Here is a 20,593-nt window from a genome sequence, read left to right on the forward strand (position 1 = left end):
CAGCTATACACACAACTTTTTTTCAATTAAAAAAAAAAGAATGGACAGGAATTATTATACCTATTTGGTCATCACATGAATTTGAGGGAGGGCATACTGCCTCTAAAAAACTCCCTCCAAATAACTAAAAGGCAGTCTTACCTACCAGTTGAAAGGAACTGTGTCAAAGTGACAGTCTAAAATGTATGTAAAGTCCTGGGAGACAGTGACAGCCACCCAGCTATCAGTTATGGTCTCATAACGCATGCGTGCGTACACATAGCTTCTAACCCACAAACTGGTGGAAAGTTTTCAAACTGACAAACTTGTCAATGGAAACTGTAATAAATATGCAAAAATAAAGACCAAAATAAACCCGAGTCCAACCACCTCGTTAATAGCTGAGGTCTTTATTTCAATTTGTATGTACAGTAAAAGTGCTGCTGAGAATATGCAGCAACCAGACAAAACATAAATGTAATTCTCTCTCAACAATTAGCAGCTTAAGATCTATCAACTACAGTGTTAACGTTCACGCGTTCACAAGTGTCATTTCTGTACTTTTCAAATCGTGCAAGTGAGTTTTTATTCTTACACACTTTGATAAAACACACAGTCTAGTAGTCAATCCTACTGAGGGTATCACCTAGCATACACAACACACAGACAGAAATGTTAACTCTTAGAGCCACATTCAAAATCCCCAGTTTCATTTGGGGGTGGGAACCATAATTTTGCCTGTGTCAATTTGCTGATTATAATATTTGGTTTTGTTTTGGATGCGTATTTTCCAAAGCTGAAAGGCAACTCCTTGCTGGAGCTCACTTGGAATTCAGCATTTCATCTGACTGTATCTCAAAGGAATAGGAAGTCAGAAACAAAACCAAATGCAGTGAAGACCACATAAAAATATGCTCATTATTAGGGCATGGCTAGCAAGGAAGGCTTGATCGCAGTGTTCTTCTTGGTTATCAGATCTTCAACTCAACTGGGTGAAGGGGGTACAGGGAAGAAAGAAGACCCGGTCAATGAAGTGTAAAATTTAACCTACTTTTGCTTCTTAAGGAGCCTGTGGAGTAGAAAGCCTTCCTTGCTAGGATGCACGGAGTATATACCAAGGAACTGAAATTGGAGCAGACAGAAGTGCCCTTCAATTGAACCATAAAAAAGGAAAAATGTTAGTTATTCTACAGCCTGAACAGAGTCACCCAGGCTACCACAGCCAGCCTCAAGCACCAGCACTAACAAGTAATCCAGGAATGCTTCATTTCAAAGGGAATGCGTGTAGTCTTTAAAAGAGAAGAAGTGTTAAAGCAAGGGGAAATTTCCACTCACAGAACAATTGTTAAACAACCACTGGAGTGAGGTTATAGAAGGGCTCGGAATAGATGAGAATCCGGGAACAGCCACAGTGCAAAGAAACACAAAGGCAACAGGTGTGGGCAGCGGGAAGTGGGGCAAGGCATGAAAACAGATGCATGGTTACAAATAGCATTAAATGCAGCTAACTGTTGGGCCTGGTGAAGAAATCAAGGGACAACACAGCTAGAAAGCTGTTACTGTGCCTGACCTAGCCTGTAGCTCCTTCCTAAGACAGTTTGAGAGGATTGTGGGCAGTTAGCACAGGCCTGCTTGGCTGGGAGCTCAGGGGTCTGTCCACAGGCAAAAACCTTCCTTTGATAGAAACTGTCCCAACACAAATGGGAGCAATATCAATCTATCACAGTGTCTTCCAGTGCCCACAAAAAACTTAGTAGCTTCTACACAGTTTAGGGGACTCAAAGGTTCTTACAAAAACTGGAGGATTGTGGCTAAAGTCTCTTTTCGATAGCTTTGTGGGGCTCTCTTCCCTACTCTGAGTGATAAGCTAAAGCAGAAAGTTAGCAGAAACTATGCTAGTTCGACAAGGTCATGGTGTCCTTTGGCACTCCTGCCTGAAGTCACTGCAATATTTTTAGGCAAAGTTAACATTTAAAATACATAGGCATGGGAACAATTTGTTTTTGGCCTGAACATGAATTGGTTCCAATTATTTTTTAATAGAAAAATCATCCCTGTGGTCCCTGCTCTGGGCACTAATTTTGAGAGGTCAACAGAGCTAACAGGTTGTACTACAATCATCTGGGGATGGAGTGAAGATTGGGGTACCTGAGTTAAAATATCAAAATGGTTATGGAAACAACATGCTGACTCTGAGAAGGCCAGCCTGCCAAAGCCACAGGAGGCTGGAGCTGTCATGTAAACCATCCTCTCAGACAGAGAAGGCAATGCTAATCTAGTTCCAAAAGAATTTCCTCATATGGGAAGAATAGGCAAAGCATGCTTTGCTACTCTTTTCAGGGCATATTATGTGCCCCTTGCTCATCACTTGGTTGCACAGAACTGAGGCCAAGAGGGAACAGCATTTGCGATTCAATACTATGAAGAGATTAACCAAGCTTTCCAGATATGTTCTAAAGGCCCAGTCCCATCCTGGTGGAACTGGTTATAGCATGGGGAAGAAGGCTCAGTTCTTTCTTCTAAATTGTCTATAAAAGTCCACTGAGCACAAGTACGTTAGTAAGTCAGTCTAGAGGACTAGGAAGCTGACAACATTTTACACCACAAACTTGGGTCCTTCAAACCTGACAGATCCTTTTCTGTTCTTTAGGGAGAATCACCTTCAGTTGATTCTCTCAGGCAGACAGAATAAAGCTTTGAAATTAAGGATGCTGGGGCCAAAATGCAGACAGAAGGTTCCACATCACTTTGGTTTCAGTAATTAGGGGGTGTTAAGAATAAATTAAGGAAACACGAGGAATTACGTATGACTCTCATAATATAGTCTCGATTTTTCCTAAAGATAACCCCAGCCCAAAGTCACTGGGTGAACATTTTCTTGGGGCAAAAAAATCTCTACCCTATCATGCTGGTTTGTGGAAACAGCCTCCTCCTCTCCCTGCACACCCTTTTCCTCTCCAACCAAGCCAAACCCATGAAGTGGTGGGGTGGGGGTGGCAGGACACCAAAAAGCAGCAGCCAGAGGAGGAAGTCTAAGCTGCATCTCAAATCAAGGGCATCAGAGGGGAGCATTTATAGCAAGTCTTCCTTTACTCAAACTGTTTCAAGACAAGAGGGAGCAGCACACTTAAATATCCACACATTTCTTCATTTAAAAACATCACTTCTTTATTTCAAAGGAAAAATAAAAGACCCTCCCAACCCTTTCCAAAAAAACCCAATAATAATAATAACAATAATAAAAAATCCTATTAGAAACCATAAGGAAGCACTGAGAGTTTGAGTATTACATTCTTCAAGTATGCTGTTCGGATTTTTTTTTAAAGTTGGTGACTATACACATATTTAAAAAAACCTTAAAAGTGCGGCCAAGGGATTTTGCTTAAAATTAAGTATTTAGAGGGCTACTTCAAAATACTGTAGTAGGGCTTGCAGTGATCCTTTGGGGCATGATGCTCTCACTTTTGTATCCTAGTAAAGGTTAAGGGACCAGGTTCAAAAGTGATCATACTTCCAGGGTTAGCATGAGTGGCCAACTTGGGTGAGAAAGCCAGGGAGAGATCCATGTGTTCATCCACGGACAAGGACAATCCACCCTGAATCCAAAAATTCAGACATGGAATGTGGTAGGATTTCACAGTAAAGTTAGTCTGGGAGGGGGAGAGGTGGTGAGCCCAGACGAGGCAGGGTGTTAGGTTTAACTGGTTTCCCTAATCAGGTTTTTGCATCTTTTTAGTGGGTTTTAGTGCAGTCCTTCAAGCCACAATTTAGAATGCCCTTCAGTGTGCTCCAGATTGTTGGTTCATATTAAAGGACTGTTTAAGATTTGCATCCCAAGGAAAATCATGCTACATAAAAATGATCCAAGATTTTTGCCCAAAAAACTTCTTGGATAAAATCTAAAAAATACTATTGCAATTGCGTCTCTTGAAGAAAAAAACATTATTCTAAATGTAAACAGATTCACTCAACTCTTTTGTTGTTGTAGAAAACTTCAGAGTAGGTAAGTTGCTGTCTAATTCTTCGCTGCATGCACTCGCCAGAGGGTAGGGGAGCACTGCCTTCTTGTGCCAGCATCATCTGGGGGAAGAAAAGAACCGTTCCACATAGCTGAAGAGGGCATCCCAGTGCTTCCAGAGAAAGGCAATGAAAACCACAAGGAATAAAGTGCTGAACGTCCTGTTGCGAGTCTTCATGAGAGGAACCACGCAGTTGGCTACCGTGGAGACAAAGACCAAAAGGACCGCCATGACTGCCAGAAGGATATTGATGAGTTTACCCAGAAGGTTCCGGGCAGTGGCATTCTCCAGCCCTTCCAGCTGTACCACCTGCTGCTGCTGCTGCTGCAGCTCCATCTTGGAGATGCGGGTCTGGCATGCCTCCAGGGCCTCCTGTGGGCCAGAACAGGGAATAGTTAAGCCTTCTGCTCATATGTACTCCGAGTAGCTGACATGCCCTTTGAGCAAGCCAGATGCTTCTTGAGCTATGCCAATGATTTTAAATATGTAAGTCATTATTCAAGCAACTCTTATTCACCTGAACTGCTCTCCATTGCATTCTTTGTGGGGTGGCTCACAGGAAGTAGTAGCCACACTTAGATTTGGTTTTAAACATTAAAAAAATTTTTTTTTAATATTTATTTTTGAGAGAGACACACACACACACACACACACACACACACACACACACACACACACACAGAGTGCTAGTGGGGGAGGATCAGAGAGAGAGGGAGACACAGAATCTGAGGCAGGTTCCAGGCTCTGAGCTGTCAAGAGAGCCCGACGCGGGGTTCGAACTCACAAACCATGAGATCATGACCAAAGCCGAAGTTGGATGCTTAACTGACTGAGCCACCTGGGTGTCCCTGGTCTTAAACATTAAAAAAAAAATTTTTTTTAATGTCTATTTACTTTTGAGAGAGACAGAGACAGAATGCGAGTGGGTTAGGGGCAGAGAGAGAGGGAGACACAAATCTGAAGCAGGATCCAGGCTCCGAGCTGTCAGCACAGAGCCCAAATGTGGGGCTCGAACTCACGAGCTGTGAGATCATGACCTGAGCTAAAGTCGGCCGCTCAACCAGCTGAGCCACCCAGGCGCCCTAGTCTTAAACATTTTAATGACAAGACTTCAAATATACAATTGGCTTCTTTTTTTCCATTTAAAAATCACAAATTTAAGTTGCACAGTTGTGCCACATAAAACATTTCAAATAGGATACATAGTTCCTCTTGATACTTTCCTCAAATCCAGGTCCTAGTCTTAAAGTAACACTGTCAATTTAATGTGTTCATCCTTTCACTTATGTTTAAATGCATACATATTTAAGCCTAGGGAAACGTATGGAATTATTTTTTGACTTTCTATCTTAATATAAATAGTATCACAGTATGGCAACTAATTCATAACTTGTTCTTTTACTCAACAGTGTGGGTCCTGGTGATCCTTTCCCTGTCAATGTGTAGAGATGTACCTCATTCTTTTTAACTGCTATGTAGCATTTTACAGTAGGGTAGGTATTTCATAGTTTATTCAGCCAGTTCCCAACTGGAGAGATTTAGGTTATTTCCAACTTTTCTACCGTAACAACTATAATGTGAACATCCTCTGGACATCCTTGTACACACTATCTGGTGTTTTCCGAGTTAAGCAAACCGCAGACATCAGTGTAAAGGGCTCTCTGATCCATCTCCCTAAAAAGAGTACACTTCCCCCCTTTTAGGTTGATCTCTTTAAAAGAGGGCACTATGCTCAAGCAGTAGACCAAATATTTTAAGTAAAAGGTTCCTTTCAAGCCATGAGTTTATATGAAATTTACCCACAACGTTCGGAGGACAGACCCTATCTCCTTAGCTAAGGTCAGGTATCCTGTAAAGTTCAGTAATGGTGGGAGCCCGAGGTTTTTCTGGTCTTGGTTTCAGTGCGTCCTGGTTTCCCAGGACTTGAGGTGAAGGCTAGGCAACTTCAGGCTGGAGCAAGCTAGTGAATGGGCAGTCAATGAATACTACCCAGCCCAGAATGATCATGGGAAAAAAACTAAAACATGAACAGAATTCTGAAGTCTGGAGAAGGTGGCAGCTGGGCAAATGATCTAGACATTCTCTTGATTCGTTTGGGCTGTAAAGAAGATTCCTGGACCACTTCCCTTCTCTAAGACTAGCTTATTTCAAGATGCTTTCATATGAAATCAGCAACTGTTCCCCTAGAAATACCTCCCAAGATAAGAAAAAGTTACATATTCTATTTCTTCACAGCATACACTAGAGGGCTAGTAACCTTAAACATTACTGCCTCATATGTTATTCTCACAAACTGCTTGGCAATGTGCCTGTAAAAGGCTTGGGTTTGGCAACTAGGACAAAACCCCTTTTTATAGAAGAAGACAGACAAGATGGCCATGAATCTTGTCAGAGCAGCTCCTGAAGCAGGAGCCAACAGATGTAATAATGCATGTAATCTTCTATATACTGAGACCTCAGAACATTTCCTAAGAACTCAAGCAAGCATACCACCCCTAAATGGTATAGACTTTTGAGAAATGTACCTCATTTCAAGAATAGGTAAATTACAGTTAATATAACCTCCTCCTGATATTCTATGTTCTGCATCTTTTTTCCTGAACTTTTCAAATACTATGGTAAAATACACCTAACATTAAATTTATCATTTAATTTTAACCATTTTAAAGTGTACAATTCAGGGTCATTTAGTAAATTGATAATGTTGTACAACCATCACTACTATCAAATTCTAGAACATTTTCATCACCCCCAAAAGAAATCCCCTATCCCTGTTATTCCCTTTCCTCACTCCCTGTAGCCCCTGTCAACCACTGATCTACTTTCTGTCTCCATAGACTATTCGGGACATTTCATGTAAATGGAATCACGTAATATGTGGCCTTTTGTGACTGGCTTTTTTTCCCCACTGAATTTAATGTTTTCTACATTTATCCATCAGTATTTCATTCTTTTTTCTTCTTCTTCTTCTTCTTCTTTTTTTTTTATTGTGGTAAAAGACATAGAACATAAAATCTACCACCTTAACCATTTTTAAGGGTATAGCTGAATGGTAGTAAATGCATTCATAATGTCATGCTGCCATCACCACCATCCACCTCCATAGCTCTTTTCATCTATACTCATTACACAAGCACCCCTCATTTCCTTCAATCCCAGCCCCTGCCAACCACCATTCTACTTTTTGTTAGTCTTATGCTTTTACATGTGATCCTTCATGCTAACCTGGATGTCCCGGGCCCGTTCATAGGACTGATATGCGATTTTCTCTTCCATGCTGGCCAATTCCTGCTTCAAGTTTAAGATTTCATTCTGGTGGAGCTCTGTTAGGTCATTTAGTTGTTCTTCTAATCGTTCACATCTAAGAATGGGGGAAAAGTTAGAATTTTATGCATTCTGTATTTTTCCTGGTATTACTCTCACATCCCATCCCCCAAATCCTTTCTGCAAAGGAAGAAAACAAAAGCACAGAAAAATTAAGTCAGTGGCCTGGGCTAACAAGGCATGCTAGTGGGTTCAGTTCTCAGTCCCTGAAATGGACAGCTTGTCACAAGGCCATATCATAGCAGCGACATGGTTTTTCCACAATCTTCTCAACACACAGTATTTGCAGCGATGCCAGCAGCCCTGGTTAGCTTTGAGCATATTCATAATAAATGAGGCAGTTTTTACTCTGCTCTGAGCAGCAGAGGGGAGAGGCAAAAAATAGAGGACAATTAAGCAGGTCTCATCACAAGATAAACAGCACATAAATGGAAAATGACCTTCTAGCAGTCACCAGTAGCTTATTCTGATAATTGGTAAGTCACTCACCTGGATATTCATGATTCAGGACCTATCATCCCCATGGCCAAGCACAGCGTCTAGGTCATCTTAGTCAACAAATACTTACTGAGAGTCTGAGGTGTACCAGGTATACTGTGGTAAGCAACACAGAATGCCTACCTTCAGTAATTTACATGCTAAGGTGTGTGGTGGGGGAGGGAGGTGAGGCAGAAAAAACAAGACAATTGCAGGTATGGGTAAGTAAAACGTAGTCAGTAGGGGTATATGACAGAGTGCCTGATGGTAGGTTAAGCTGGAATGTCAGAGAAGAACTCTTTCCTGCTTGGCACTCTCCAGCAATGAGAGCTGAAACTTGAATGATGATATGAATGGACTTATAAAGATGTGGGGGGAGGAGTATCTCAAAGCAGAAGGAATAGTAGGTATCAAGTTCTCAAGATGGGAACTAGCTTGGCAGGTTTGGGGGACACAAAGCAGGCCTGTGTGGCTACAGCTGAGAAAAAAACAGAATGGAGGGAGATGAGGTTCCTTGGGAACAGGTCCTTTTCTTCATCTTGTATCTCTAGCACTTAGGACTACCTATGAGAAGGTTATTTATATAAAGATGGAACCTGGGCTGGGCACCTAAGGACCAGTAGGATTGAAACATGTTTAAAGGACAAGATCAAAGATTTTAGGTGGAAAAAGAACATGGGTAAAGGGCAGGAGGTAGAAATGTACAGGATAATTGGAATGATGGATCTATGTTGGAGAGAAAAGGGAAATCTGGCCGTAAAAGGTAGGCATGGGAGTTGGAATTCTGGAACAGATAGTAAATGGGCCCAAAGCAGATTGCTGATTGGGGAAGGGTGACATGAACACAGTGTTTTAGGAAAATGGGTTATGTAGAGGTGAAGAGGACAGACTGGGGTAGGTTGTGTCTGAAAATCCCAGGAACCAAACAAAGAGCTACGTAGGTAGAAGGACAGTTGAAAACTAACCATTAAAAAAGACTTGAAAGGTAACAAGAAATACATTCTAGGTTATGGTGAATAAAATGTAAGCTTCTCTGATAGACAGAGGGCTCAGCCCAACAGAATACACTACCCCTGAATGCTACTTGGGCAAGCACACACCCAACATTAGCATAGAAGCCTCAGAGGGCTTTGTATTAAAAAAATAAAAATGCCCGAAATCAGTCACTTAAAACTACCTTGCCCTTTCCTTATTTTTAATCCCATATATAGTACACAAACTTTTAAGGAATACACAGAAGTTTTCAGTTTAAGGTAACTCATGTTGCAGCATCACTGATATTCTCCCTTCCAATAATCTGTATCATACATAATTACATCCTAAACTCCATTCTTTCTCTAAGAAATGAGGATTTTTTTTAAAAAGGCACAGCCAACACTTTTTATTACTTATTTTTTAATTTATTAGTTTTTACCCTTTTTTACTTTTTTTTCCACCCTTTATTACTTATTATTTTATTACCCTTTTTATTCAGTATTACTGAATCCTACTGAGTTCTCCTTTACCTTGGATAGGCATTTGTATTGCTTGCTTTCACACCAAAATTCTGTTACTAGTGTGATGGGACAGATCAGAAAGTGTTTCCAACCTTTACCTGTAACTAGGGCCAACATTCTCTGTGACTGCCTTTTCACTTCATCTGCTGCCCAAGGCATGTTTTCAGAAACAGGCACCACCTCCAGAACTGATTTTCTACCATATTTTAAGTCCACCAAGTGCCATAAGAATACGTTGATATACTATTGCCTTTACAGGCTCATCTTATCTTAGCTCACTGCTCTGTGGTGTTTTTAGTGTTTGATTATTTCATCGTTCTCTCTCTTCACCAGAGATGGGAAAGAGACTTTATAAAAGGAGTGCTCCAGGGGCGTCTGGGTGGCTCAATCGGTTAAGCGTCAGACTTTGGCTCAGGTCATGATCTCACAGTTCATGGGTTCAAGCCCTGCCATTAGGCTCTGTGCTGACAGCTCAGAACCTAGAGCCTGCTTTGGAATCTCTCGCTCGCTCTCTCTCTCTCTCTCTCTCTCTCTCTCTCTCTGCCCCTCCCCTGCTTGCACTGTCTCTCAAAAATGAATGTAAACAAACAAAAAAAGGAGTGCTGCAAAGTTACCATTCCTTTGAGATTTAAGGGAAGGGCTGGGCCTAGCAGCAAATAACCCTCCTAAGCCAAAGAATGATGTTGGGTGGCAGGGAGGGGAGCATGGCAGTGGTGGCAACAAGTCTGCTGATGAAAACAGACCCATGTGACATCTTTTGGCACGTGTTTCGTAATTGTATAGTTCTTTAGGCCTTTCAGGAATGTTGGAGAATCTTATTTGATATTAAACATGGCTCACACATTCCATTAGAACAGAATAAAAAGTAACAGCAGCAGCTGCCATTTATTCAGTGGCTACTATATATCCAAATTCATTTGTAAAACCCAAGAAGGCAGTAGGTATTATCTTTACTTTACAGATAAGGAAACAAAGCTCAGAGAGGTAAAGTGACTTGCCTAAGGGAATACAGAAATTAAGTAGGGAGCAAAGATTCGAATCCATGTTCGTTTGATTTTAAATCCAAGTTCTTAACCTTTTACACTGTGATGCCACTTCGAAATGACTCAAGAAGCCCAGACGAACTAAACTCCCTTTGTAGGTAAGCAATCTGAGTCAGGTCTATAGCTGATCCAAATTACATTGCCATACAGGAGCTAGACTCAGCTACAATGACATGATTGTTTGGAGCCTGATGTCAAGGTGGAGTCAATGGAAGGAGGAATGTAATAAAAACGCTATAAACCCAGAGTCAAAAAGAGAATAACAACAAATGCTGGGGAGGATGTAGAGAAATCTGAACTCTCACAGAGCTGGTGGGAATGTAAATGGTGCATCAGCTTTGGAAAACAGTTTGGCAGTTCCTTAAAAAGTTAAACACAGAATTACCATAAGACCCAGCAATTCCACTCCAGGTATACACTGAAGAGAGATGAAAACCTATTTCTACCTTCTTAGGTATACACAAACATTCACAACAACATTATTCTTAATGGCCAAAAAGTAGAAAGAACAAAATGTCCATCAACTGATGGATGGATAAAATGTGGTGTAACCATACAATGGAGTATTATTTGGAAATAAAAATTAAGTAATGACACATGCTACAATATGGATGAGTCTTGAAAACATTATTCTAAGTCAAAGATGCCAGTTATAATAAACACTGGGGAAAAGTGATTACAGGTATGACAGCCAGGAAAACTTGGGTTTGAGTCTTAGGTCTGCATCTCATAAGCTATATGGTCCTAGTTAGGTTAGCTCACTTTTCTGAGCAAGTTCCTTCACCTATAAAATGATGGTAATAATCTTAATCTTTTATACTCATTTGAGCATGGAGAGGTCCTTAAAAAATGTCCAGTTTTCTCCTTTCTGTCTTCACAGTTTTACCAAGGAATATAATGGCCTTTTTGAAAATGTTTCTACTTATTTTTTTAATGTTTATTTACTTATTTTGGGAGAGAGAGAGAGAGTAAGCAAGCGGGGCAGGGGCACAGAGAGAGGAAGAGAGAGACAATCCCAAGCAGGCTCTGCGCAGTCAGTGTGGAGCTCAATGCGGGGCTTGAATCCATGAACCATGAGATTATGACCTGAGCTGAAATCAAAAGTCTGATGCCTAACCGACTGAGCCACCCAGGCATCCCTGAAAATGTTTCTACTTATTAAAGAAGGCATCACTTGAAAACATGCTCCCTGAAAGGAATTCATGCATAATTTGAAAACCTTTTTAGCCAGCCAAATATTTCCTGTGGTGACTGATTCATGGCCTTAATCTCATTTTAGGCTCATTGCAGTCCACATCAATAAATATCTCACACTCAATTTTACATGTCTCTAAGATTATCACTATTTCATGTACCTCCCTACCCCTCTAGAGTTGTTGAAAGATAAAAATAGGTTACCTTACTAGAAAGAATCTTAAACTCTGGGGGTTAGAAAAGATCTTAGAAATCTAGTTAAATCTCTTTCAATTGAGGAATTATTTCTATAACATCCCTGACAAGCAATCTCTCCTTGAATACCTCCAGTAGCAGGGTTTCATTTATCTTAAGGCATTTTTTCCCATTAGAGAAGTTCTTTTTAAAACTGAGCTAAAACCCCTAGCTACTTGTAATTCTCACCCCACAGTCTTTAGAGTCACAAAAAGCAAGCTACTCCCATACCTGTATTACCCCCTGATACCTCCATTCAGCAAGAGGAAATAGTTCCCGATATATTTGTATAGAACAAATCCCTGGTAAAGTCTTGACTGCTCTTGTATCTGTCAGTATTATTTGGTGGTGGGGCGGCAGGGGGTGGGGGGGGGAGGCGGTGTAAAAAAGGGCTAGTTTGATTAAATACAAGGAAGAGGCTAAACAGGGCAAGGAAAGTAGGGGCATCACACGAAAGCACAAGTCCCTCGTCAGTGTTGTTGTTTTTTTTTTAATTTTTTTAATGTTTATTTATTTTTGAGAGAGAGAGACACAGAGTGTGAAGGGGGGAAGGTCAGAGAGAGAGGGAGACACAGAATTTGAAGCAGGCTCCAGACTCTGAGCTGTCAGCACAGAGCCTGACGTGGGGCTCAAACTCATTAATGGTAAGATCAAACCTGAGCTGAAGTCAGATGCCTAACTGAATGAGCCACTCAGGCGCCCCAAGTATCATTTTTAATTCAGTCCGCTGACAGTGGTTTCTGTCAGTGCTCTTTCTTTCCACATGCTATTTGTAAAGATATGCTTGTCTTCTACTATCTTAATTCTGGGTGAAGATACAGTGGCCAAGACAGGGCAAGGCCAAGCCAGAGCTCACAGACTGCTGCTAGAGAATATCCCAGCCCCAAACCTGGGAACTGTCCTTGCTAGGGCAACATACACTTTTTTGTACAATATAAAAGGTCAGGTGAGAAGATGAGGTAAGAATCATGAGAGCCTTCCGGCTCCTGTGAACAGTCGGCGGTAGGAAGGCCATGTTGGTGGATGAAGGTTTAAGTTAGCCTATTCAGTCATTTCATCTACTGTTTAGGAGCCCCATATCTACACACCTAGTTGAAAAGCAAAATGCATTCACATTTATGTTTTATTTATCCTAATGTTTCTGGGAGCACCCATCATTTTTTTTTTCAATATATGAAATTTACTGTCAAATTGGTTTCCATACAACACCCGGTGCTCATCCCAAAAGGTGCCCTCCTCAATACCCACCCCCCCCATCAACCCTCAGTTTGTTCTGTTTTTTTTTTTTTAATGAATTCTTCTTTAATAGTGTTTTCCTTTTATTTTTTTTTAATTTTTTAATTTTTTTATTTTTTAATATATGAAATTTACTGTCAAATTGGTTTCCATACAACACCCAGTGCTCATCCCAAAAGGTGCCCTCCTCAATACCCATCACCCACCCTGCCCTCCCTCCCACCCCCCATCAACCCTCAGTTTGTTCTCAGTTTTTAAGAGTCTCTTATGCTTTGGCTCTCTCCCACTCTAACCTCTTTTTTTTTTTTTTCCTCCCCCTCCCCCATGGGTTTCTGTTAAGTTTCTCAGGATCCACATAAGAGTGAAAACATATGGTATCTGTCTTTCTCTGTATGGCTTATTTCACTTAGCATAACACTCTCCAGTTCCATCCACGTTGCTACAAAGGGCCATATTTCATTCTTTCTCATTGCCACGTAGTACTCCATTGTGTATATAAACCACAATTTCTTTATCTATTCATCAGTTGATGGACATTTAGGCTCTTTCCATAATTTGGCTATTGTTGAGAGTGCTGCTATAAACATTGGGGTACAAGTGTCCCTATGCATCAGTACTCCTGTATCCCTTGGGTAAATTCCTAGCAGTGGGAGCACCCATCACTGATTGAAGGGGACAAAGATAAAGTAAACAGAAATTTGCCAAGTGGCAAGTGACAGGCAGATTAGGGTACAAAATGTTTCTTCCTTCAAAGTTTTAACACTTTTTTTAGCTTTTAAGTAATTTCTATACCCAATGTGGGCTTGAACTCAACTCTGAGATCAAGAGTCGTGTGCTCCACAAACTGAGCCAGCCAGGTGCTCCAACATTCTTTAATATTCCTTTGAAGTGCAACCCTTGCATCCCACATTCTTTTCCAGAATTTTAGATCCAAATTGATGTAAGAAATTTAGATTTTTTAGTGTATGTATGTATATACATATATATATATATATATATATATTTTTTTTTTTTTTTAAAGTCTGTACTTAAATTAGTACATGCTTTACTGACTTCTTTCACCCATTGAGGTCCTTCCACCCTTGAAGCATATCCTTTAGTATTTCTTTCAGCAAAGGTTTCCGTGAATGGTAATCTTTGTCTACACATGTCTGAAAGTGTCTTAATTTCACTTTCTTAAAAAATAAATTAGGTGGACAGCATTCTAAGATCACAGTTATTCTTCCTTAGCACTTAGAAGGTATTGTTGCATTGTTTTCTGCCAGTATAAGTCTCTTATTTGTTTGGTCCATTTCACACTGAGTTTCTTTCATAAACTGGATTTCCTTGTGCCATATGCAACTTTTGTTTCAAAGTATTTTATGGAGTTCCCTCCTGCATGTATGTATCTCTTTCAGGTTCCTCTTTGGGCTGTATGATTGATGGCTTGGGTTGTGATAAAATAGGTTTTGGATACTTTCACTTGTGAATAGCTAAGATGATTTATTAATAACACCTTAGGCTGCCCCTCACATTTTTATCTGTATGTAAGATAGAAATTCTGTAATTATATAACACTATATATAAATATGCAATACTGTATATGAATCATAGAGTATATGCAAAAGTCCTTAGCACTTGTTCCCGACACTCTTTTTTTAAAAACATTTATTTATTTATTTTGTGAGAGAGAGCCAGTGAGACAGCACCAGTGGGGAAGGGGCAGAGAGAGAGGGAGGGAGGGAGGGAGGGAGGGAGGGAGGGAGGGAGAAAGAGAATCCTAAGCAGGCTCTGTGTTGTCAGCACAGAACCTGAGGCGGGATTCAATCCCACAAACTGTGAGATGATGACCTGAGCCGAAATCAGTAGTTGGATGCCAAACCAACTGAACTACCCAGGCGCCCCTCCCAACACTCTTGAACATTATTATAAGCCAATGTTTATCATACAATGGTCACCAACATGTCAAAGGTTCTGGAAGCCATTTTCTGACTGGATTTGGTTCATCTCATATCTGAAGGCTCTCTGTCTTCACTCCTCCCACTTTGTGCCCTCTTTGTACTTCTGTTTATATGCAATCTGTATGCAATTTGTACCAGCTGATGGATCTGCTCAGACTGGGTTTTGGATTCAAACCCCGGCTCTGCAACTCACCAGTGTGGAAGAGGCAATCTACCTACTCCAAAGGGCAACTGTGAAGACTGAACAAGAGTTAGACGTAAAATGCCCTACACAAAAAAGGAGCTCTGTGGGAAATATCACAGATATACATTTGGTTTCATTTTTGTCTTATAATCCTCCCAGCTCCCTCCAACAATTCCTAGTGAGGAAGTTCAACAGGACTGCTTGTTGATTGCCATGCAGTCTCTCTCAAGTGCTCTGTGGCTCTACTGTTCAAGGCTTCCTATTTCTGATTTTTTTCTCTCCTCTAACCCTCCATTTCTTCATCTATCAACACATTCTCAATTTACATTTTTAGAAGTTTTCACTGTTCCAGGATATTCAGAGTTTTTCCTATGACATCACACAAAAGGGTTTCTGGGTACACATTCTGTCCTTTTCAAGAAGAAGAAGAGAGGCACACGCCTCTCTTATTTCCTCATCAGGAGGGCCAGCACAAACATACAAATGGGTTCCTGCTATCTCCCTGACTCAAGTTTGCCAGATAACCAAGTCCATTCACTGGACTATTCCAAGCTTTCCTTTAAATTGATGAAACTGTCCTACCTATCTTTCTTTAAAGACATCTGTTTTGTATGTGTGAAAGGGAAAGTATCTCAAGTAAGTTTCAACTGATCTTTCCAAATCCCTAAAAAGAGTCGAGTAGAAATGGTTAATCCTCACCATAACCTTGTAAAAAATAAAGTCCTTCAGAGATTGAACAATTTACTCACGGTTACATGAGAAATTAATAGCAAAATCTCCTCAAGCTGAGAGTCTTCCCAAGTATGAAAATATACTACTGTTCCCACAGACAGTACTTTATTAACAATTAGTTAAATAGCAAAGTAGCATTTGGGTAAGTAGAATGAGCTCCATGTCCCCACAGATGAAAACAGAACAACCAACAGGTTAGGAGACTTGCCAAGGTGACACAAAGCTGCAGAATTCAAGGGTGAAGCAAGACCCACAATGGGTCCACTTGAAACAGCTGCATTAATTCACCAACTAATAACTACTAGCAGTTGCTTCCCTCTTCAAGTCATAATAATTACCTGGAGAATGAGGACTTTCTGAAAGAACAGAAAAGTCACAGCTGTTATTATGTAGCTGAAATCCTATTTACACTTACAGTTTTTTCTAATTAAAATTTTTTCATGTTATTTATTTTTAATAAGAAACCTTTATTTATTTATTTACTTACTTATTTTTGAGAGAGAGAGCATGTGTGAGGAGTAGAGAGAGAGAATCCCACAAAATGCAGAAAAAGAGGGAGACAGAGTGTGGAGCCAGGAGTGGGACTTGAGCTCACCCGAAGGAGGTTCAAGCTCACCTGATGCAGGGCTGAAACTCAAGAACTGTGAGATCATGACCTGAGCCAAAGTCAGATGCTTAACCGACAGGGCCCCCCAGGCCCCCCTCATGTTTGTTTATTTTTTGAGGGAGAGAGAGAACACATGAGCAGGGGAGGGGCAGGGAGAGAGAGAGGGAAAGAGAGAATCCCAAGCAGGCTCTTCACTGTTAGTGCAGAGCCCATGGTGGGGTTTGATCCCACAAACCATGAGATCATGACCTGAGCGGAAATCAAGAGCTGGATGCTTAACCGACTAAGCCACCCAGGCACCCCGCACAATTTTTTTTTTTTAAAGTAGGCTCTATCCTCAACGTGGGGCTCAAACTCATGACCCTGAGATCATGAGTCACATGCTCTATTAAGCCAGCCAGGCGCCTTTACACTCACACAGTTGTGTTTGGGTTACCATAGTTAAGCACCTCCGATCTGCAGGAAACATCAGGGAGGAAACCAAGAAAGCCTTAAACTCTGGGGCTTTTGTAAAATGCTATGAACAAAGAGGTTGGCAAGATGCCCTGGGTGTCTTGGAATGCAGGTCTCCCAGGTTGCTTCAGCACCTTGAAAGAACTTTAATGGGCCTGTCACTGCTAAAACACTTTTGCTGATTTGTTCACCCAGGTCATGGAAGTTTGTTCCTCAGCTTTTTTCACAACCTCACAACGCACAATTTGAAAGCACAAACCTGATCAGGCATAGCAATTTGCAGTCAAACATTTTTCAGTGCCATCAGTCATTTTTATGTGGCTTACATAACCTATATGTGAAATTATGGTCTGAAATCAGGCTAACACAAAGAGCCCAGTAAAGATGATGTGGTGTCATTTTGGGTGGAGGAGTGCAAGCAGGGGAGGAATTTAGGGTTCAGTCTACATCTAGTTAATCACTGTAAGCATCAAAACATCAAAACACTAGCACCAGTAATAACAATAACTACACACCTCCACCCCCCCATGCCTTTTTATGTGTGGCATCTGCCTCTGATTCATGAAGACATTTCTACCTTAATCCTTACCTCCTTTGTCCCTAGGAGGTACTTTAATTTGTAATTAAGGAATGGGAGACCGAGAAAGATGCAGTAACTTCCCCTTGTTAGGTTAGTGAGGTGTACTGAAAATCTGAACCACTCAGTTCATGCTTCCTCTTTTTAGAGTTTACTGTTGCCTTTTAAAAAACTTATTGTTCCTATACGACTAATCAAATGCAAAATCTAAACAACAACAAAAGGAAGAAAACATCTATTACTACAGTTCCCACTACTCTCATTATTAACATTATAATCTCTTTTGCTTTACTTGCTAGTGTTTACTTCCTACCAAAATCCTAAAACAAGGAACTTGGATCTCTAGGGAATTCATAGAAAGAACACCTCTGTCCTTTAATTAAATATTATTATCAAAGACTGAGGTGGAGAGGGGAAGGGAAAGTAAACTGTGTACAGCCTTTCACAAATGTGATTTTTTAAAATCAAGAACTCTCTGTAAGGGATTTTAACCTCTTGATATGACACCAGTTAGAGCTCTCTGGACATGAAAGGAGACGAAATTCTTGATCCAAGTGTATGATTTTGACTGGCATGTGTTTTCCATGAGACTTCAGCTTAAACACAAAAAATGAGATTAATAATCTCATTTTGAGACTTTTTACTCAGAAGTTCTTCTGAAATCATTACTACAACTCAAAGAAAATTTCAATACAGTTTGACTTCAACTATTAGCAAACAGAAAGCCTTAAGACTGTAAGATCTTTTTAAAATGTAGGTTATGTCATATTTTGGCAGATGAAATCCACCTCCCCCTGAAGTAAAATCTGCTCTATTTACAAAATATAAAAACACATGTAGATTTTGTTGTAGGTAAACAATAAATAATAATATATAAATTGATAAAGTATTTCAGCCATTGGATTAGTACACACAGTAGTCATCTTCTTAGGTCAAAGATAACCTGGTGCTCTTTTGGGTCAAATTCCTGATGAATGAGGAACTGGATGAGTGTCAGGCTGGGAATGCTTCACCTAGTGCATCACTCTTTGGGTGTGGCTCAAAAGTTCAGAGCCATCTCTGAGAGCTAGTGGTGCTTCTCTAGTTGGGCAACAGGTCACTAGGACAGGATGGCTGAAAATCTTGTAGAGCAGGTATTAAGAGAAACAGGAAGAACTAGGTCCCGGTGCTAACACCAACAGGGACCTGAGGTAGCTGCTGCCAGTGTTTGACCAGAAAAGAGACACATAGGTAGGGTAAGGGTATGACCTGTAGTGGCAACTTGAATACATTCGTGGCTGAATTAGGGAAAGTAGATGTCTTGTCCTCACTTTTTGTTACCTCATTTGTGTTGAAGCCTGAAAAGAGGCTAGGGAACACTGAACTAATCTTTAGTTGGAAAGTAAAAAGCATAGAATTAGTTCCCCAAACTTTCAGGGTAGGCAGTGCATTATCTTAAAGACAAGAAACAGCAGATGCCTAAAGCATATAGGGAATAAATATAAAAGCTGGTGGGGCGGGGGCGGAGGTGGGTTTCTAGGCAATTTGGAAACTTGGTAATGACAGCTTTCCAACATCCTGGCATACCACAGACTATACTAGGTGCTTCCACATACATTATCTCCTTTAATAATCTCAACAACCATGTACAATAGATATCATTACCTTGTTTTTATAGAGAAAACTAAGGCTCAGATGAGTTACATACTGTCACACAGCTAACTAGTGTCAGAACTGGCAAGTGAATTCAGGCTTGTCCAACCTCAATTAATTACTGAAGTAAAATAATTTTTCCCTCCCTCTCTTCCTCTCTCCTTCCCTCCTATTCTTCCTCTATTACCTCTTCAGTGGCTAAACTGGGAAGAGCAGCACATCTGTAAATCTCTTTTATGGAAGGTCTTATTCTTCATAAGGACATATTTCAATTGGGCTTTTTTTCTTTATAATAGCTAATTTGATCCAATATTCTCAGTTTCAATTTCAACTTACTGTTCAAACCTAGTCTACATATACATTGATCTGAGAGTCTCAGATCAATTTACAGTTGATATTGAGCTAATACCTGGAATAATGGAGCTAAAATCGGTCTCTTGTCATATCTTTCTCATGTCTAGTGATGGTAAAATGAAATTATATTTAACTGACCATTTGTTTAGTTAAAACTCCAATGGCCTGTGCTAATTGGGTTAGCCTAGCTACCCATGGTTCCACTGCATGTGATGACTGCTCACGGCGACTGCCTTCTTCTGTATTTTTGCTCTTATGATTCAGGGCAATTTAAAATATCCCTGGGCTTAATACAAAGAGTCTGAGAAGCCAGTTTCCAAAGGACAGTAATCCTCTTAAAATAGAAGCTTTCAAAATGGTATTACTGCTTGTGAACACGAGAAGGGTTTTTAGCCTGCTCTACATGACACTGCCATATACTGGCAGTAGCTGAGTAGGGTTGCAGGTCAGATCTCCTAAGGAAAAAATTACAAAAGGAACCTGTACAACTGTCAATGAATGGTTTCCTGGTTCTCCCCTATTTTCAATGCATTTTGCCACGGCTCAACTTTTTCCTATGGTGCCTTATTAATATGTTACATCCACCAGGGGAACAGAGCTAGTCTTCCAGTTTTTAGCAGAGTAAAATATACGTTAAGCCATTTTAATGTGTGACCCGGCAAAAGTCACTTTATCTTTCTGGGTCTCAGTGTAGTCATGTATAAAATGAGATTAAACTAGATATCTAAGGGCCCCTTCTATTTCTGAAGTACTACATGAACCCAGGTTCCACTAACAAACCTGTGATAATACTTTAATGGGATGCACAGGCTATGTGGACAAGAAGAATCTGAAGTTAGTGTAATTCCATCACCAAAAAAAATGTCTAAACCTTGTATCCTACTTTCCCAAAATATATGCTCTCACTCATATCTGAGAGCCCAATGCAAAGCTCAAAGACTAAACACCCAATTCCTGATCAAAGGTTGATGCGGAGTTCATATCTAAGCTTTGTTACAGTAGCTTCCTGGGCTGAGTGCATGTGGGTGCTGAAGACATACTCAGCATGGCATAGTTATGTGGGTGAAGAGAGAGAGACTGTACTCCACAGGCGTTTGAATGTTTTTGATTAT

General features: G+C 40.5%; 1 protein-coding gene across 8 annotated transcripts in view; it reads right to left on the reverse strand.

The window, feature by feature from the left end:
* Positions 1-373: 373 nt before the first annotated feature.
* The window catches only part of TMCC1 (transmembrane and coiled-coil domain family 1), a 250,497-nt gene continuing 230,277 nt past the window's right edge, over positions 374-20,593 (reverse strand). For all 8 annotated transcript variants that reach the window (XM_042979552.1, XM_042979553.1, XM_042979550.1 and 5 more), the window contains 2 exons: positions 7,224-7,359; positions 374-4,370 (listed from right to left, as the gene is read on the reverse strand). In XM_042979552.1, the coding sequence (XP_042835486.1) occupies positions 4,056-4,370; positions 7,224-7,359 (451 nt within the window). In that variant the 3' untranslated portion in view covers positions 374-4,055. The remainder of the gene's footprint in view (positions 4,371-7,223; positions 7,360-20,593) is intronic.

Source organism: Panthera tigris, chromosome A2, assembly GCF_018350195.1.
Source record: "Panthera tigris isolate Pti1 chromosome A2, P.tigris_Pti1_mat1.1, whole genome shotgun sequence".
In the NCBI taxonomy this organism is placed as follows: Eukaryota; Metazoa; Chordata; class Mammalia; order Carnivora; family Felidae; genus Panthera; species Panthera tigris.